At 44.3% G+C, this 20,128-nt stretch overlaps 1 protein-coding gene across 1 annotated transcript in view; it reads left to right on the forward strand.

Moving 5' to 3' along the window:
- The window catches only part of lancl2 (LanC lantibiotic synthetase component C-like 2 (bacterial)), a 66,941-nt gene that overhangs the window by 3,761 nt on the left and 43,052 nt on the right, over positions 1 to 20,128 (forward strand). Inside the window, exons 3-5 of the mRNA XM_079805956.1 lie at positions 8,486 to 8,603; positions 10,139 to 10,346; positions 15,940 to 16,087. Of these exons, the coding sequence (XP_079662082.1) occupies positions 8,486 to 8,603; positions 10,139 to 10,346; positions 15,940 to 16,087 (474 nt within the window). The remainder of the gene's footprint in view (positions 1 to 8,485; positions 8,604 to 10,138; positions 10,347 to 15,939; positions 16,088 to 20,128) is intronic.

Below are 20,128 nucleotides of genomic sequence, written 5' to 3' on the forward strand. Positions count from 1 at the left end.
GTATAAGTAGAGAGCAGTATAATGACGTTTTAAGGAAATCGCTACTGTAGATTGAATATGCGTTGATTAAACATGAAGACAATAAACACACGACTGCGATAATATATGGTGTAATTGAGTTCTTCAAGCCTTCTGGGGTATTTGAGTAATGATAAAGTAGAGGAGAGCAGCACAACCTCACGCTTTCCCACTTTCTCAGTTTGTGTAAATCCACTATTTATTTTTTCACACATTAATTTCACACGTCTAGTACAATTATGTGGTTTTGTTTCATTAATACAGTGTATTAATTACTGAGAACATATCGACGTGTGATGTTCCCTTTAATTTATTCTTTACATTTTCTCTTAAGTTCTTAAATGTTCTTAAACGGATATTGTCACTGTACTCTGGTAGTGTTTCACTTTAATTTTAACATCATAGCATCATCTAATCCTTTAGATATGGAGTTAAACCCATCTCTGTTTTCCCCATTGTGGAGGAAAGAGGGTTTGTCTTCATCCCAGAATGCCTTGTGCTGATTTTCCGCAGTTTTTCACGGTTTGCTCCTCGTCTTCTGGTTCTGGTCTCTTGTTTCCATCCCTCAGCTGTCAATCATCTCTCTGCAGAAAAACATGTTCATTATTAGATTTGGTTCAGACTGCATCACTCTTTCTCCATCGCAGTGCACTTATATCACAGCAGGAAGAACATTTCCTCATTAAACTAACAGTCACTAAAAATTGTTTGTGCAATTTTTATTTTTTGACTGCATTTGTCAAGCTCAACCATTCAACCTTGGGAAATATCTTTTTTCTTGCAAAATATAGATTGATATACACTATATTGCCAAAAGTATCAGGATATTTCCTCACTACTAAATATTCCACACTCAACTGTTAGTGGGATTATAACAAAGCCATTGGGAACAACAGCAACTCAGCCACAGAGCGGGGTCAGCTCATGTTGAGGGTCACAGAGCAGGGTCAGCTCATGTTGAGGGTCACAGAGCAGGGTCAGCTCATGTTGAGGGTCACAGAGCGGGGTCAGCTCATGCTGAGGGTCACAGAGAGCAGTGTCAGCTCATGTTGAGGGTCACAGAGCAGGGTCAGCTCATGTTGAGGGTCACAGAGCGGGGTCAGCTCATGCTGAGGGTCACAGAGCGGGGTCAGCTCATGCTGAGGGTCACAGAGCGGGGTCAGCTCATGCTGAGGGTCACAGAGCGGGGTCAGCTCATGCTGAGGGTCACAGAGAGCGGGGTCAGCGCATGCTGAGGGTCACAGAGCGGGGTCAGCTCATGCTGAGGGTCACAGAGCGGGGTCAGCGCATGCTGAGGGTCACAGAGCGGGGTCAGCGCATGCTGAGGGTCACAGAGCGGGGTCAGCGCATGCTGAGGGTCACAGAGAGCGGGGTCAGCGCATGCTGAGGGTCACATAGAGCGGGGTCAGCTCATGCTGAGGGTCACAGAGCGGGGTCAGCGCATGCTGAGGGTCACAGAGCGGGGTCAGCGCGGGGTCAGCGCATGCTGAGGGTCACAGAGCGGGGTCAGCGCATGCTGAGGGTCACAGAGAGCGGGGTCAGCGCATGCTGAGGGTCACAGAGAGCGGGGTCAGCGCATGCTGAGGGTCACAGAGTGCGGGGTCAGCTCATGCTGAGAGCCACAGAGAGCGGGGTCAGCTCATGCTGAGGGTCACAGAGTGCGGGGTCAGCGCATGCTGAGGGTCACAGAGCGGGGTCAGAACATGCTGAGGGTCACAGAGCGGGGTCAGCGCATGCTGAGGGTCACAGAGCGGGGTCAGCGCATGCTGAGGGTCACAGAGCGGGGTCAGCTCATGCTGAGGGTCACAGAGCGGGGTCAGCGCATGCTGAGGGTCACAGAGCGGGGTCAGCGCATGCTGAGGGTCACAGAGCGGGGTCAGCGCATGCTGAGGGTCACAGAGCGGGGTCAGCGCATGCTGAGGGTCACAGAGAGCGGGGTCAGCGCATGCTGAGGGTCACAGAGCGGGGTCAGCGCATGCTGAGGGTCACAGAGCGGGGTCAGCGCATGCTGAGGGTCACAGAGAGCGGGGTCAGCTCATGCTGAGGGTCACAGAGCGGGGTCAGCGCATGCTGAGGGTCACAGAGCGGGGTCAGCGCATGCTGAGGGTCACAGAGCGGGGTCAGCGCATGCTGAGGGTCACAGAGAGCGGGGTCAGCGCATGCTGAGGGTCACAGAGCGGGGTCAGCGCATGCTGAGGGTCACAGAGCGGGGTCAGCGCATGCTGAGGGTCACAGAGAGCGGGGTCAGCTCATGCTGAGGGTCACAGAGCGGGGTCAGCGCATGCTGAGGGTCACAGAGCGGGGTCAGCGCATGCTGAGGGTCACAGAGAGCGGGGTCAGCGCATGCTGAGGGTCACAGAGCGGGGTCAGCGCATGCTGAGGGTCACAGAGCGGGGTCAGCTCATGCTGAGGGTCACAGAGAGCGGGGTCAGCTCATGCTGAGGGTCACAGAGAGCGGGGTCAGCGCATGCTGAGGGTCACAGAGCGGGGTCAGCGCATGCTGAGGGTCACAGAGTGCGGGGTCAGCGCATGCTGAGGGTCACAGAGCGGGGTCAGCGCATGCTGAGGGTCACAGAGCGGGGTCAGCTCATGCTGAGGGTCACAGAGCGGGGTCAGCGCATGCTGAGGGTCACAGAGCGGGGTCAGCGCGGGGTCAGCGCATGCTGAGGGTCACAGAGCGGGGTCAGCGCATGCTGAGGGTCACAGAGAGCGGGGTCAGCGCATGCTGAGGGTCACAGACAGCGGGGTCAGCGCATGCTGAGGGTCACAGAGTGCGGGGTCAGCGCATGCTGAGAGCCACAGAGAGCGGGGTCAGCTCATGCTGAGGGCCACAGAGAGCGGGGTCAGCGCATGCTGAGGGTCACAGAGCGGGGTCAGCGCATGCTGAGGGTCACAGAGCGGGGTCAGCGCATGCTGAGGGTCACAGAGAGCGGGGTCAGCGCATGCTGAGGGTCACAGAGTGCGGGGTCAGCTCATGCTGAGGGTCACAGAGCGGGGTCAGCTCATGCTGAGGGTCACAGAGTGGGGTCAGCGCATGCTGAGGGTCACAGAGAGCGGGGTCAGCGCATGCTGAGGGTCACATAGAGCGGGGTCAGCTCATGCTGAGGGTCACAGAGCGGGGTCAGCGCATGCTGAGGGTCACAGAGCGGGGTCAGCGCGGGGTCAGCGCATGCTGAGGGTCACAGAGCGGGGTCAGCGCATGCTGAGGGTCACAGAGAGCGGGGTCAGCGCATGCTGAGGGTCACAGAGTGCGGGGTCAGCGCATGCTGAGAGCCACAGAGTGCGTGGTCAGCTCATGCTGAGGGTCACAGAGTGCGGGGTCAGCGCATGCTGAGGGTCACAGAGAGCGGGGTCAGCTCATGCTGAGGGTCACAGAGTGCGGGGTCAGCGCATGCTGAGGGTCACAGAGTGCGTGGTCAGCTCATGCTGAGAGCCACAGAGAGCGGGGTCAGCGCATGCTGAGAGCCACAGAGAGCGGGGTCAGCGCATGCTGAGGGCCACAGAGAGCGGGGTCAGCGCATGCTGAGGGTCACAGAGCGGGGTCAGCGCATGCTGAGGGTCACAGAGAGCGGGGTCAGCGCATGCTGAGGGTCACAGAGAGCGGGGTCAGCGCATGCTGAGGGTCACAGAGTGCGGGGTCAGCTCATGCTGAGGGTCACAGAGCGGGGTCAGCTCATGCTGAGGGTCACAGAGTGGGGTCAGCGCATGCTGAGGGTCACAGAGAGCGGGGTCAGCGCATGCTGAGGGTCACATAGAGCGGGGTCAGCGCATGCTGAGGGTCACAGAGAGCGGGGTCAGCGTATGCTGAGGGTCACAGAGAGCGGGTTCAGCGCATGCTGAGGGTCACATAGAGCGGGGTCAGCGCATGCTGAGGGTCACAGAGAGCGGGGTCAGCTCATGCTGAGGGTCACAGAGAGCGGGGTCAGCTCATGCTGAGGGTCACAGAGCGGGGTCAGTGCATGCTGAGGGTCACAGAGCGGGGTCAGCGCATGCTGAGGGTCACAGAAGTGGCCAACTTTCTGCAGAGTCAAGAGCTCCAGACCTCCAAACTTCTGTGGCCTTCAGATGAGCTCAAGAACAGTGTGTAGAGCTTCATGGAATGGGTTTCCATGGCCGAGCAGCTCATCCAAGCCTTACAGCACCAAGTGCAATGCAAAGCGTGGGATGCAGTGGGGTAAAGCGTGCCGCCACTGGACTCTAGAGCAGTGGAGACGTGTTCTCTGAGTGACCAATCACGCTTCTCTGTCTGACAATCCCATGGACGAGTCTGGTTTTTGGCGGTTGCCAGGGGAACGGGACTTGCCTGACTGCATTGTGCCAAGTGTAAAGTTTGGTGGAGGGTGGATTATGGGGTGGGGTTGTTTTTTAGGGGTTAGTTCCAGTGAAAGGAACTCTTAATGCTTCACCAAGACATTTTGGACAATTTCATGCTCCCAACTTTGTGGGACCAGTTTGGGGACGGCCCCTTCCTGTCCCAGCATGACTGACCAGTGCTCAAAGCGTCGCTCCATAAAGACATGGATGAGGAGTTTGGTGTGGAGGAACTGGAGTCCTGACTTCAACCCGATAGAACAGCTTTGGGATGAATTAGAGCGGAGACTGAGAGTCAGGCCTTCTCGTCCAACATCACTAATGAAGAATCCCCATAAACACACTCCTAAACCTTGAGGAAAGAAGAGCAGAAGAGCTGAAGCTGTTAGAGCTGCGACTCCATATTAAACCCTACAGATGAAGAATGGGAAGCTCATGTGCAGGTGAAGGGGCAGCACAACACTTGATATAGTGTATGTGCTTTTTTTGGATTATTTCACCCACAATCGCTTAGGTACTCCATATTGTCTTGAATGAAGCGTTTGTGTGTCTGTAGGCGAGTGTGTATCGGGTGAGCTTTGCTCCTCATCAGGATTCACCGCACAGACTCACTGCTGCAGCTGAGAGAAATAACTCCTCCACTCTTCCGTGCCCGAGGTTTCCAAGCTATTGAACTCAGACTTTCAGAAATAGCAAATACGCATTATGAATTTCCCCCTGTGGCTGCAAACAGAGCCGGTGTTGAGATGCTGTGTGTATCGGACGGCCTTGCCTCATTCCCCTCTGGGCCAGTGTCAGCATATCACATTAACCTTAAAACATCGTGATCTCGATTCAAACAGCCACTTTATATTTATTCAATAACTGTTTCAGACTCGGATATCATTATAATAACATGCGGCAAAACCAAACTATCCTTCTGGAACAGAATAAAGTGTCAAGAATGGAGAAAGTATGTCTTGATAAAGCAATAAATCCATAAGCAAGTGATAAACCAATAACTCCAGGCCAGGTCTCCACCGTGTTTCATGATGAAATGTAACTTTCGGTTTGCGTTGGTGCACATTAATAATGTGCGGTTTAATATATGAAATAATCATTCCTGTTCAGTATTATGAGCTGTCATGGTACTTTACAAACAATGCCCATTAGTCTAAAATGAGCAAATTATTGATATATGTTTACCTGAGATTCCTTCACTCTAAAAATGGACAAACCCGAACAAGATTTTCTAAGGAAATTACAGCATGATCAATAAAAAAGGCGTGGTTGGGTCAACCCAGATGTGGGTCAAATATGGACAAACCCAACCGTTGGGTTAAATTGGAGTTGTCTAGCCTTACAAGCCACACACAGTTATGGCAAAATGGCCGTCTTGACGAGTATTCATGTAAACACAGTCGGTTATGCTTTAAGTGAACAATATCAGTCGGGGAAAGAAACCGAACGCGTGTCAATGGGATCCGTGCATTAGCTCTTAAAGTGACAGTACAGTAATACAGTAAACCTGCCGCTGTCTGTCAAACAACACAAGAACAAGAGAAAATCACTCTGTGCTCTTGGCTGAATAACCTTTGTAGCTTTATTATGCATCAGTGTATATTTAATTTATGTGAAGACTACTGTTTTTAGTTCTTATTTTTAATAACAAAGATAAATTTAAATAATGTTCCACCTCTAGATCAGGTGTGTTTGTTTACCTGGATGTTCTTGATGATAAGTTTTAGGTTGATATAACTATACCAAGTTACCAAGTCAAGCAAAGAGTTTTTGATATTTAAATATTGGCATTTACATTTTTTTGTTTGTTTACATTGATGTTAAAATTATATTGTCAGATTTGTGACATTAATCTTTGCTAAAACACTGCTGGTCACTTTCAGAAGTTGTAGCGATGCTTTTCCCAGAAAGAATGTGAAACACATAAATGGTATCATTCTCATTTCTTAAATATAATTTAAATAGATTTTACACACACTTAAAGCCAAAAATCATACTATGAAAAAACACATACAATCAGGTACAAACAATTCACTATACTTTCAACACATTACAAAGAATAAATATCTGAATTTACGATTTATAAAGATACTTTTAACCACTATTTTTAAGATTGGCCCTTAGGACACTTGCCTTTATACATTTAGAACAATAATATCTTAGTCTAAACCTAAAGTAATCTTGACCAACTATATCGCATTTTAAAGCTTTCAGACTCTAATTTTCATATTTGGTGACTGATTTTCAAAAGAGATGACAGATAAATAGCGATAGATTCGTCATTTGTGATGCGGTGCCAAACTATAACACGCGTTTTGACTCTTTCCATATGTTTTTTATATGCATTTTAGAGATTGAATTCAAATCAAATATTAACATTACTACCCAAACTACTTCTGAATAGGATGTCTACTTCATAGATATTTTGAAAAGTATGAAATATAACGTTCAGATCACTCAAACCATTTATGGAAATCGAAGAGCCTACATGTCATCTAGTGGAAAACGTTGGTACGGCGCACAAAAACATATATTCTTTTGAGATATCAACCTAAAATTTGGCACAGAATTTGTTCAGATATTTAGCTTTGATTTTCTTGAGGTTTTAGAGTTGAACATGTTTTGTAAAATGTATATTTTAAATAAAATATAATAATGTAAATGTATATATGTTATATATTTTACATAAACTTCTATAACTTGTTTTAAACTTTACTTTTACGACTTATACAGTGATGGCCGATTTGAAAACACTGCTTGATGAAGTTGTTAATCTCAGCTCTTCAGGGCTAGAGTTGAAGAGCTCTGACACACACAGTGTTGTGTATTTTGTGTCTGTACAGTTGTTTTTGAATATCTGTCCTATATGGGGCAAATTGACCCACACACCGCAAGAGTGTATAACATTTTAATATGTACATTTCACAACGCATCAGCATGTTGAAACTTTGCATGCATGTTAATGACCCTAAGTGAGAAAAGGTCACACAATTTCAAGAAAAACAATGTGGGTTAGATAGTATTTCAGATAGATTGAAAAAAGAAATTATAGCTAATTTTTACCATTTGTGGCATACAAAAAATATTTCTGTATTGAAAAAAATGGGAAAAAGCAAATTTTTTTAGCTTCATAGGTTAGTAAAAAACTAAAATAACAAAATATAACCAAGAAATGTTAGTATTTTGGGTCTCTACAATTGCCTTAGAACATTAAAATATGCGGGTCAAATTGACCCGTGAACATCACGAACGTAACAGTAAATGTGTGTGTATATGTCAAAACACATCAGTGTGTTGAAACTTTGCATGCATGTTCATGACCCTAAATGAGAAAAAGTCACAAAATTTTAAGAAAAAAAACATAGGTTAACTGATATTTCTGACAACTTAAAAATCAAAACGGGTCAAATTGACCCGCAACATAACACAAGGGTTAAGCCCGCCCATCGACTCTATACACGCTGTGATTGGCCTGACTAGAGTTTGGTTTTTCAAGCTCGCAAAGCAACGGAGAGTTGCTAAACGCCCTGGCTGCAAATTATACATCTAGGATGCGTCTAGATTTCTAGGCTAGGGTTTGTCCATATTTGACCCACATTTGGGTTGAACCAACCTCGCCTTTTTTATTGATCATGCTGTAGTTTCCTTAGAAAATCTTGCATATAGAAAGCCAGTTCATACGCTCAGGGCTCCCAGAAGTGTATGATGGGCACTGTGTATAGATATGGAACAGTCTTTTCAACATCACATCAGTCTTACACTCATTCAGATAACGTTTATAGTTCAGATGTAAACATGGTAGTGATCAAAATAGAGCAAATCACCTTTAGAAAGAAACTTGGCGAGTGTCAAACGTTTGCAAATATTCATGAAATGACGAGCAGTGGCTCAGGCCATGAGGTCTCTAAAGCACAGTTTACTTTATTAGTGTTAGAAGTGTGTGTATGATATGATATGTGTATATTTTAACGAGTGATTTGTTGAATCTGATGGAGATTCCACAGGGCTCTGTATGTGGTCCGCTAACGTTCTGAACCCTGTGCTTTATCTCTGTACGATACTCAGTGTCTTATGTCATCTAGTTTGTACGACGACTGCTTGCTAAATGAATCTTGAACACTCACTTACAAACTCTTCTTTCCTTCTCTGGAAATAGATCAGTGACGCCTTTCAGAGGAAAGTGCAAAGCAAAATCAAAGATCTTCTCCAACAAATGGAGGAGGGCCTGAAGACTGCAGATCCACATGATTTCTCCACCTACACCGGCTGGACAGGTCAGTCCCACACCGCTTAAGCCATGGCTCTTTCAGTCAATAGAGTAATATAATATAATACAGAGCACCAAATCCAGTGTTCATTCATCAAACGCTGTTACTGCGATACAAAAGAAAAGCATTTCCCTAAACTCTTGAAGAATGGAACATAATTTGGATTTTACAGTGAATTCTACATATTAATTAATTACAAACCAACATTCTGTCCAAAAGTATCTAGTCTCTCCATTAATTTAACTATTGCCTGTTCGGATGTCAAGATTGTGTTAAGGCCTGTTCACACCGGGCGATTTTCGTGCTCGTTTATCGCCGACGTTTAACACCTCGTGACTAAACAAATGGCGCCAATTTGAGTGTGCACACCGACGCGCAAAACGCCAGGCGCACAAGTGTAATAAAAAAAAAAACGCCTTGTTTTTTTGTTTTGATGCGGCGTGTTAAAAACTGTCCGACCAATGAGATCTTCGCTTTAGTTGATGTGCCTGGAGCTGCTGAAGTTACAGTAAAACACCACTTGGTACAAAACGGTCTTGCCGAGCACACATTAGCTATGTTTCCATCCAAAGTTGCGAATGTAATTTATGCGCAAAAATGCAATATCGCATAAAAAATGTACGAATAAAGCACCGTTTCCATCCAGTGAGTCGAAGAGAACATAATCGCCACTTCCTGATAAACTACTGCTAAAAAAATCACAAAGAAACACAGTAATAACAGAAGCCACCATATATAATAGTTTTCGTATATATTAAATTATTTGTTTCTCAGAGAAACTTGAGTGTCTCAATAAACTTGTTGTCATGCTTTCAGAGGCAGATGTGCTGTTTGGGAACACATGTAAGACAGGAGGGAAATATGCAGAGCATCTTTGACAACAGACTTCTTAAAGACCAAAACAGCATTGCAGATGTTTTGCAAACAAGATTTGTTCGCTGGTTAATACAGTTATGCTGTTACATTGTTTTTTTATGCGCATCAAGGAATTTATTCGGTAAATGCATTTCCATCATAGTTTATGCGCATATTTTCGTATCGGATAGAACATTTATCTGACTCAAACGAGTGCATACGTTTTTTTATGCGCATTTTTAGAATTTATGCGCATTTTGGCGTTTCCATTCAGCATTTTTTGATGCGATATCCTAAAATGCACATAAAAATAGGTGGATGGAAACATAGCTACTGATATGATGAAGAGGAAGTAAGTAGACAAAGAAGAAGATGAGCTGCTAATGCTGCTTGCCAGTTAACAAAAGTGTGTGAATGGTGTTGGCAAGCACGTAAATACTGTCCATCTTCTTCTTCTGCGTGACAAGCGAGTGTCAGAAGTGCGAAGTGCACGTTCACTCGCCGCATCGCCAGTGGAAATCGCTTGGGTGTGAACACAAAGACTCGCCGAAAAACGTCTCGGTGCGCACAGGCCTGTGGTCTACAAAATCAGGGCTCAAATCAGGGTTTTAGACTCATTTTTTCCAAATGTGCCGAGAAAATGTCAACCGTCATATGAAGTAAAGGCTGATGATTGTGTGTCGCAGGCATTGCGCTGCTGTACCTGAGGCTGTACCGCGGGACTCTGGAAGCTGCACATCTGCAGCGCGCTCTGGATTACGTCAAGCGGGCGCTGAGGAACCTGAACGGGCGGCGGGTCAGCTTCCTGTGCGGAGACTCTGGGCCGCTCGCTGTGGCTGCTGTGGTCCACCATCTCCTGAAGAACCAGGCCGAGGCCCAGGACTGCCTCGCTAAGTGAGAACCATCTCACACTTTCTGTTGCTCTTTTCTCTCTGGCTCTCAGTAAGGCAGGGCTCGACATTAAAGGGTTAGTTCACCCAAAAATGTAAACTGTAAATTGTCATGAATGACTGACCCTCAGTGAGTCGATTCAGTGGTTCAGAGCGTTATTAATCAGTGAGTCGATTCAGTGGTTCAGAGCGTTATGAATCTGAGTCGATTCAGTGGTTCAGAGCGTTATTAATCAGTGAGTCGATTCAGTGGTTCAGAGCGTTATGAATCAGTGAGTCGATTCAGCGGTTCAGAGCGTTATTAATCAGTGAGTCGATTCAGTGGTTCAGAGCGTTATTAATCAGTGAGTCGATTCAGCGGTTCAGAGGGTTATTAATCAGTGAGTCGATTCAGCGGTTCAGAGCATTATGAATCAGTGAGTCGATTCAGTGGTTCAGACCGTTATGAATCAGTGAGTCGATTCAGCGGTTCAGAGTGTTATTAATCAGTGAGTCGATTCAGCGGTTCAGAGCGTTATGAATCAGTGAGTCGATTCAGCGGTTCAGAGCGTTATGAATCAGTGAGTCGATTCAGCGGTTCAGAGCGTTATGAATAAGTGAGTCGATTCAGCGGTTTCATGAATCAGGAATCGACTCACTGATTCATAAAGCTTCGAAGCTTCATGATGCTGTGTTTTGAAATCGTCATCACTATATAAGTCGTTATTTAGGGTTTTTTTGTGCACAGAAACTATTCTCGTCTTCATAAAGTTATTGTAGAGCCACTGTAGTGAGATGGACTTTGTAACTTTAGTCTTTAGTGTCTTTTAAGGGTCTTGAGAGTGTAAAGTTGAGCCAATGGAGGCCTTTCAGAGCATCAGATTTACACTAAAATATCTTCATTTGTGTCTGAAGATGAACGGAGGTCTGACGGGTGTCCAACCACATGAGGCTCAGTCATTAATGACACAATTTACAGTTTTGGGTGAACTAACCCTTTAAGGGGTTAAAAGGCTCCTAATGTTGTTTTGGCGTTTACATGCATCAGAGGTTAAAAACCCTTTAATTGCTCTATCCTCTGCGTTTCTGGGCAGGGTCAAGGGTTACTCTGGCCCGATCAAACCTCAGAAGTGACCATGGAAATGCTCTAACACGTCCGCTTTAGTGGATCAGAGGCGGGATTATGCTAATGTGTTTCATCGTTACACAGGACATGAGACTCCGTTCAGATCAACTCTTTCTTTTAGGAGACTAACTCATTTATCTGAAACCGCAGAGCTTTTCCACTCACACACAGCTCTATTACACACGGCATGATGGGATATTTGAAAGCGTAATAGGGGCACTTTAACCAAATTGTCTACATTTGATTAGCTGTCATTAATTCGAATTATATTAGCCTCTGTGAGTGTTGAAACACCAGAGTGTGTTCTCTCCACTCTTCCTCTGTTTGCAGAGCAGTGGGAAGAGCATTGATTTGGATTTGATTGAAGAGCTGGAGGTGGAAATTGCTTCTGGTCCTGTGAGGCGTGTTGGCGTGTGAGAAACACACACGCGTGTGTAGTAGTGAGTGTGTGTTTCTCTCATAGATCGCCTGAGACTGCAGAGCTCAGCGTGTTTCCGGTGAACCCTGAACCAACATTGTGCTTATTTTGCTCTTAACACATTGTGTTTTTCCCACACGTGTATTTTGTCGCCACTAGGGGTCGCTAAACTCTTCAGGGGCCGGATTCACAAAACTTAAGGAAGAAATTATTCTTATTTTCTAACTTAAGAAAAAATATAAGAATATTTTGTATTCCCAAATACTTTTCTTAAGAATGTTTTCTTATGATTGTTCTTAAAGGTCCCATGGCATGGCATTTTTCTATTATTTTATACTGTTTCCTGAGGTGTACTTATATTGTTAGTATGATTTTTACATTAAAACTTTTCATAATTTAGAAATAAAAGGCATTTTTTCTATACTGTTATTACCCCTCTGGCTGAATGCCCTGTTTCAAGAGGCGTGTCTGCTGTGAGACTTCAGTGAAAACACCCACTGTTGTGATTGGCTGACATCTTTGCATTTGAAATGAGTGTTAGATTATGTTGCAGAGGAAGGGGAGGTAACCTTTCCTGGTATGATGTCATAACAGGAAAATTCCAGATCAGCTCATCTGAGCTCTCATTTTCTCAAAGGCAGAGAAAGACAGCCAGAACTCGGTTTACACCCATCAACATTTCTAGCCACTTGGGGACCATATACAGGCTAGGGGAACTCATATTAATGTTAAAAAAACTCATAAAAATGAAATTTTCATGCCATGGGACCTTTAAGATAAAATTGAAGAAGTATTCATATTCACGAAAAGAATGTTCTTTAAAATCATCGTAAATAACTTCTTAAAGTTAGGATAACCTCTAACCTATCTTAAATACCCAAATGTAAGATGTTTAACGAATGTATTTCAAATAGTAAGCATTACAACATAACAGTAGCTAGCTAAATATAATATTTATAACTAATCGTACCATATGGACGAGTATAAAACCAGCAACCAGCAAGAGTCAATAGCGGACGAGAAACCCAGCGTAATTTAAAAATACTACTATGTTAAGAAATATGTGTCACAAATTGTAGTTTTAAGACTTTTCAGGCGAGAATGCACTTGTTTAAAGGTTTATTTATAAAGAGAGCGCCTATTTTACAATTTTATTGTACCCGAGCAGCGTTCTTGATAAATGGCTAGGCTCTTATAAAATAACGATTTTACAGACACGGCACATTAAAAACACAACATTGAGTGATTAACTCAATAGTTAATTAGAAAATAGTCTGCACACTTAAACACTAAACTTAAACACACACTTAAACACTTGGGGACACTAAATTTTTCAACTAAACATCGAAATACATCTAAATAATAAACTAAATTAACCATTTAAACTAAATTACTGATCAAATTATTGATCTAAAGCCCACACTGTCACTGTATGATACTTGAAATTTTTCCAGAATGGCTATACAGCTGAATAAAATTATGCTGCATTATTTTCCTGTTTAACACTGTAAAGCTGCTTTGAAACAATCTACATTGTTAAAAGCGCTATATAAATAAAGTTGACTTGACTTGACTTGACTTATGAGGATATCTCCGGTAATCTGCAGGAAGCGCAGAAAGACGGCTTTGAGGTGTTTTTCATTCAGCAAGTCTTCAGTAATACCTTTCAATAAAATAACACCTTTTATTTTCTTCCTAAGTAAGAAATGAAGATGTTCTTAAGAAAATATTTGAGAACTTCTTAAGAATTTTTCAAGAATTGCACTTAGGGACATTCCTACGAACTTCTTAGAATTTATCTTAAGAATTTTCGTGAATCCGGCCCCTGAACAATAACAAGATTGATGACGTGGGATCATACAGATGGATCTAATAATGTTTATGGGGAAATAATGTTAATGGATTCATGTTTTTAACATGACTGTAATGTTGTCAAAAGTACCGACCGCAATGTCAAGTCGGTACTGAAATTTATTTTTATTGTTTATAATTATATCTTATACTAATCTCTGTATGGCTAAAAATGACGGAGTATTGTGAGTTCTTTCCGCTGTCATAAAGGAAAAAATCCATCAGAAGCCGCGACTACTTCGTCGGACAGAGGGTTAAAGAAAACGTATCCTATTTAGTTTCATAGTTAGGTTATGTTTAAATATTGTATATTTTTATTTCATATGTTGATTATGAAAAGTGAGCAGCATAAGGCACATAATCAGATGCGCATATGGAGACATGATTTTGAGCACTTCATTGAATTTTGTTTTCTAGAAAGTCTTTCTTCAAAATTAATTTAGTTATGTATAAATTGTATTTGAATTTTGATCAATGTTTAATCAACTATTTGGCTGTATTTAATAAATAAGAAGCAAACCAAGATCGTTGGGAATGGATTGACGTGCGTAACTGGCCTGTTTCCTCAGTCTTTGAGTAAGGCTGAAACTACAGCGTCTTTCTGTTTTAATACATTTCTAGAATGTCTTAATTACAGTAGATCTATAGATAGTTATGATATGTGTGGCTGCCCCGGGGTCCGTCATTATAAAGTTACGCCACTGTCCTTATTAGGACAAAATATATGTAATTTTAACGACATAAGATCTCGTTATTACGACATACTTGAGTGAAAAAAAAAAGAAGTAGTCCCTATGTGAGAGCAATGTGTGACTGTACCAGCTGACTGTTTCCATTGCAGTTTTGTGAAAATTTCCTTTTTCTTATTGCCTGAAAAACCTCCTCATGCGAGCGTAAAAACTTTTTTACGATATATGGGAGTTTTTTGTGAAATTGGCGAATTTCCATTGGGCGTATTTTCAATTCACAATTTCAATTTGCGCAATTTGAAGGGTAATGGAAACACGGCTACTGACAAGCCACGCCCTCACACATCCCGGTTCCTTAAAGCAGCACTAGGTAACTTTTCAACCTTTATAATATATTTTCAAACCTCTTGTGATGATACATCGACTTACAATAGGTTGAATGACACGTCTGCCATAGCCTGACGGGGTCTGTATCGTTTTTAATCGTACTTTTAAACTTCGGGTTTCGGGTAGTAACCCGAGAAAAAAAAGAACTACAAAATTCGACTGCTTTACGGCATATACGTCACTTCCACCACCATTTCCTTAAATTCGGACGTGCGAGAAAAACTATCATTTGTTTACCGGATGTTATAGTCATGGCTGAAGCAGCACAGAAAAATAAAAAAGCAAAAGTTTTGTCGGAGGAAAGTAAAAAGAGGAAAGGAGAAAGTGATGGGATTAAAGGCAGGAGGATCAACATTGGCCAGCGTTTGCTCGTTGGCGTGAGCTGGAGGAGGAGCGGCTACATTCTTGCAAGTAAATACATAAGACGTATAAAATCGTATAAAAAATATTTTAGGATACCTAACATGTCTGTGATATTGGTTTATTTGTCTTTCCTCAAGCTATAATGCAAATCGATTTTTCAAATTTGCAGATTCATCTAGGGTAGCTTGATATTATAATATTGACGCTATATGGTTATTTCCTACCACTCAAACATTGAATTGAAGTATCATATAGATTCTGTAAAACGGGAACCAATAGACTAGGCTACTATAATGACACTGGCTTGTAAACGTGAGCATCGCGATCATTTGGCGTTTGAAAAAAATAAAACCCATGAAATGATATTCATATGACATGCTGAAACATATGCCACTGTACCTGGGATGAAGACATTTCACACGCGACGCAAGCAGAACACGCATGTAAACTCCTCCTGCAGTGTTCAGGGCTATCATAGTTGTCATGTCAACAAATGCACATGCGATGCATCCCCTGATGTAGAATGACAGTTTACGACAATAGTAGAGGACAATACTGTTTCCCAACTGTAGGGGGAGCCGAGAGCAAAAACTACCTAGTGCTGCTTTAAAATCACACTTTTCTCACAATTTACAAATAGTTGTAAACATTTGGGATATTGTAAGTACTCAACTGAACAAAATATATAACACTGGCCTAGTGGACATTTTACTGCAAAAATCGTACATATTGCACCTTTAACGTGTATGATACTGAATGTATATTGCGCTGATGTGTGTTCCAGATTGCTCCAGCTCCAGCGCTCAGTCCTCAGTCCAGACTCTGATATTCCTGATGAGCTGTTGTATGGACGAGCCGGATATCTGTACGCCCTGCTTTACATCAACCAAGAGATCGGGCCGGACACAGTGGACCAGACCACCATCACCAGCGTGAGTGAACTCTTTCACACTATTCATAATCAAAAACCACCATCGCCAGCGTGAGTGAACTCTTTCACACTATTCATAATCAAAACCACCATCGCCAGCGTGAGTGAACTCTTTCACACTATTCATAATCAAATCCACCATCGCCAGCGTGAGTGAACTCTTTCACACTATTCATAATCAAATCCACCATCCAGTTTTGCGGCGTATGAGGGCAGAACCGGTGTGGATGCAGCCAGAGAAGAGCTGAAGAAAGATGTAATGTGTTTGTTGGCACGCCACATCTTTTGTCACAGTAATTATGCAACATTAAAGCTGACGCTGAGTAAATCCGGCATGTGGAGAATTTATGGTTATTAAAGCTGCGGGAACGAAGGAAGTCTGGTGCAGTTAAAAATCTAATTTGCCTTGATCTGTTGACATATAAGAGATCTCTGCACCATTAACACTTCCTGCAAGTTTCAGAGCTTAAACGTGCTCCTCGCTATACACTAAGCATTTCATTAATCAAGCTAGAAAAACAGCTTGTGTGGATATTAGGGATGAAACGATTACCGATTTCACGATAAAATGTATTGACGGTTAGTATCATTAAAACCGCGTGTGATTATCACGATTTTGAAAACTCGTGGTAAATCCTGTCCAGTCAGCGCGCAACGTTATTTTTTAAATGAGAAGAAATGGCAGAAGGGGATAGTTCAGTCTTCTAAAAGGACCAAATCTGAGGTGTGGTTATATTTAGGCTTTCACAAAAGTCCAGAGGGAAACTTAGGGCGCTTTCACACACACCTTGACTTTTCAGTTTGGTCTGAATCAAAATGGCCGGTGTGAAACCTCCCCTGACCACGGGCCGGACCAAACAGACGACATTTGGTCCGACGAAAAGAGGTCGACTCGCTCCGGATCAAACTGAACAAAGCTTCAGTTCGTTTGTAGTGTGAAAGCATTTTCTGTACGGTTCAGACTTTCAGAGCATTTACAGGAAGTTCCTGCTTATGTTTAAATATTATAATGTTATTTTTTAATTTCATCTAGGCTACATTGATAATGAAAAGTGAAAAGATGCGCAATATGTCAGAAGGTCAGAAATGATTTTGAAAGAAATTTTGTATGATTTTGCTTAGAAAGCCTTTCTTTAATGTGAATTTCGTTTTGTATAAATTGTATCTTAATTTTAATCAACGTTTAATCAGATAATTGCCTGGATTTAATAAATAAGAAGCAATAGTCTATAGCAGACCATAATCACGGGAGCGATCACATGCTTTACACATGAACTGGAGAGCGTCTCAAATAAACCGAAGCTACTCGTCTCACAAACATGAGAAATATGTGAATATAAAGCTTGAAATGTCCACTTTTAAATGTAACGAGAAGAAAATAGTCCAGCAATGCGACTGATCACTAGTGGCGGCGATATGAGTCCGTTCATTCACTCTTGACATCAGACGGTCAGACACACGTCCGGTTACAAACCAATCAGTGTCCAGATGCCGAACACATGATGAAGACGAGTGGACACGCGTGTGTCATGGGCAGTTCTTTAGTGCGCTCACATGATGAAGACGAGTGGACACGCGTGTGTCATGTGCAGTTCTTTAGTGCGCTCACATGATGAAGACGAGTGGACACGCGTGTGTCATGGGCAGTTCTTTAGTGCGCTCACATGATGAAGACGAGTGGACACGCGTGTGTCATGTGCAGTTCTTTAGTGCGCTCACATGATGAAGACGAGTGGACACGCGTGTGTCATGGGCAGTTCTTTAGTGCGCTCACATGATGATGACGAGTGGACACGCGTGTGTCATGTGCAGTTCTTTAGTGCGCTCACATGATGAAGACGAGTGGACACTCGTGTGTCATGGGCAGTTCTTTAGTGCGCTCGCATGATGAAGACGAGTGGACACGCGTGTGTCATGTGCAGTTCTTTAGTGCGCTCACATGATGAAGACGAGTGGACACGCGTGTGTCATGGGCAGTTCTTTAGTGCGCTCACATGATGAAGACGAGTGGACACGCGTGTGTCATGTGCAGTTCTTTAGTGCGCTCACATGATGAAGACGAGTGGACACGCGTGTGTCATGGGCAGTTCTTTAGTGCGCTCACATGATGAAGACGAGTGGACACGCGTGTGTCATGTGCAGTTCTTTAGTGCGCTCACATGATGAAGACGAGTGGACACGCGTGTGTCATGGGCAGTTCTTTAGTGCGCTCACATGATGAAGACGAGTGGACACGCGTGTGTCATGGGCAGTTCTTTAGTGCGCTCACATGATGAAGACGAGTGGACACGCGTGTGTCATGTGCAGTTCTTTAGTGCGCTCACATGATGAAGACGAGTGGACACGCGTGTGTCATGGGCAGTTCTTTAGTGCGCTCACATGATGAAGACGAGTGGACACGCGTGTGTCATGGGCAGTTCTTTAGTGCGCTCGCATGATGAAGACGAGTGGACACGCGTGTGTCATGGGCAGTTCTTTAGTGCGCTCACATGATGAAGACGAGTGGACACGCGTGTGTCATGGGCAGTTCTTTAGTGCGCTCGCATGATGAAGACGAGTGGACACGCGTGTGTCATGGGCAGTTCTTTAGTGCGCTCACATGATGAAGACGAGTGGACACGCGTGTGTCATGGGCAGTTCTTTAGTGCGCTCACATGATGAAGACGAGTGGACACGCGTGTGTCATGGGCAGTTCTTTAGTGCGCTCACATGATGAAGACGAGTGGACACGCGTGTGTCATGGGCAGTTCTTTAGTGCGCTCACATGATGAAGACGAGTGGACACGCGTGTGTCATGGGCAGTTCTTTAGTGCGCTCACATGATGAAGACGAGTGGACACGCGTGTGTCATGTGCAGTTCTTTAGTGCGCTCACATGATGAAGACGAGTGGACACGCGTGTGTCATGTGCAGTTCTTTAGTGCGCTCACATGATGAAGATGAGTGGACACGCGTGTGTCATGGGCAGTTCTTTAGTGCGCTCACATGATGAAGACGAGTGGACACGCGTGTGTCATGGGCAGTTCTTTAGTGCGCTCACATGATGAAGACGAGTGGACACGCGTGTGTCATGTGCAGTTCTTTAGTGCGCTCACATGATGAAGACGAGTGGACACGCGTGTGTCATGGGCAGTTCTTTAGTGCGCTCGCATGATGAAGACGAGTGGACACGCGTGTGTCATGGGCAGTTCTTTAGTGCGCTCGCATGATGAAGACGAGTGGACACGCGTGTGTCATGGGCAGTTCTTTAGTGCGCTCGCATGATGAAGACGAGTGGACACGCGTGTGTCATGGGCAGTTCTTTAGTGCGCTCGCATGATGAAGACGAGTGGACACGCGTGTGTCATGGGCAGTTCTTTAGTGCGCTCACATGATGAAGACGAGTGGACACGCGTGTGTCATGGGCAGTTCTTTAGTGCGCTCACATGATGAAGACGAGTGGACACGCGTGTGTCATGTGCAGTTCTTTAGTGCGCTCATATGATGAAGACGAGTGGACACGCGTGTGTCATGTGCAGTTCTTTAGTGCGCTCACATGATGAAGACGAGTGGACACGCGTGTGTCATGGGCAGTTCTTTAGTGCGCTCACATGATGAAGACGAGTGGACACGCGTGTGTCATGGGCAGTTCTTTAGTGCGCTCACATGATGAAGACGAGTGGACACGCGTGTGTCATGGGCAGTTCTTTAGTGCGCTCACATGATGAAGACGAGTGGACACGCGTGTGTCATGGGCAGTTCTTTAGTGCGCTCACATGATGATGACGAGTGGACACGCGTGTGTCATGTGCAGTTCTTTAGTGCGCTCACATGATGAAGACGAGTGGACACGCGTGTGTCATGTGCAGTTCTTTAGTGCGCTCATATGATGAAGATGAGTGGACACGCGTGTGTCATGTGCAGTTCTTTAGTGCGCTCACATGATGAAGACGAGTGGACATGCGTGTGTCATGGGCAGTTCTTTAGTGCGCTCACATGATGAAGACGAGTGGACACGTGTGTGTCATGGGCAGTTCTTTAGTGCGCTCACATGATGAAGACGA

Source organism: Gobio gobio (assembly GCF_949357685.1).
Source record: "Gobio gobio genome assembly, chromosome: 23".
In the NCBI taxonomy this organism is placed as follows: Eukaryota; Metazoa; Chordata; class Actinopteri; order Cypriniformes; family Gobionidae; genus Gobio; species Gobio gobio.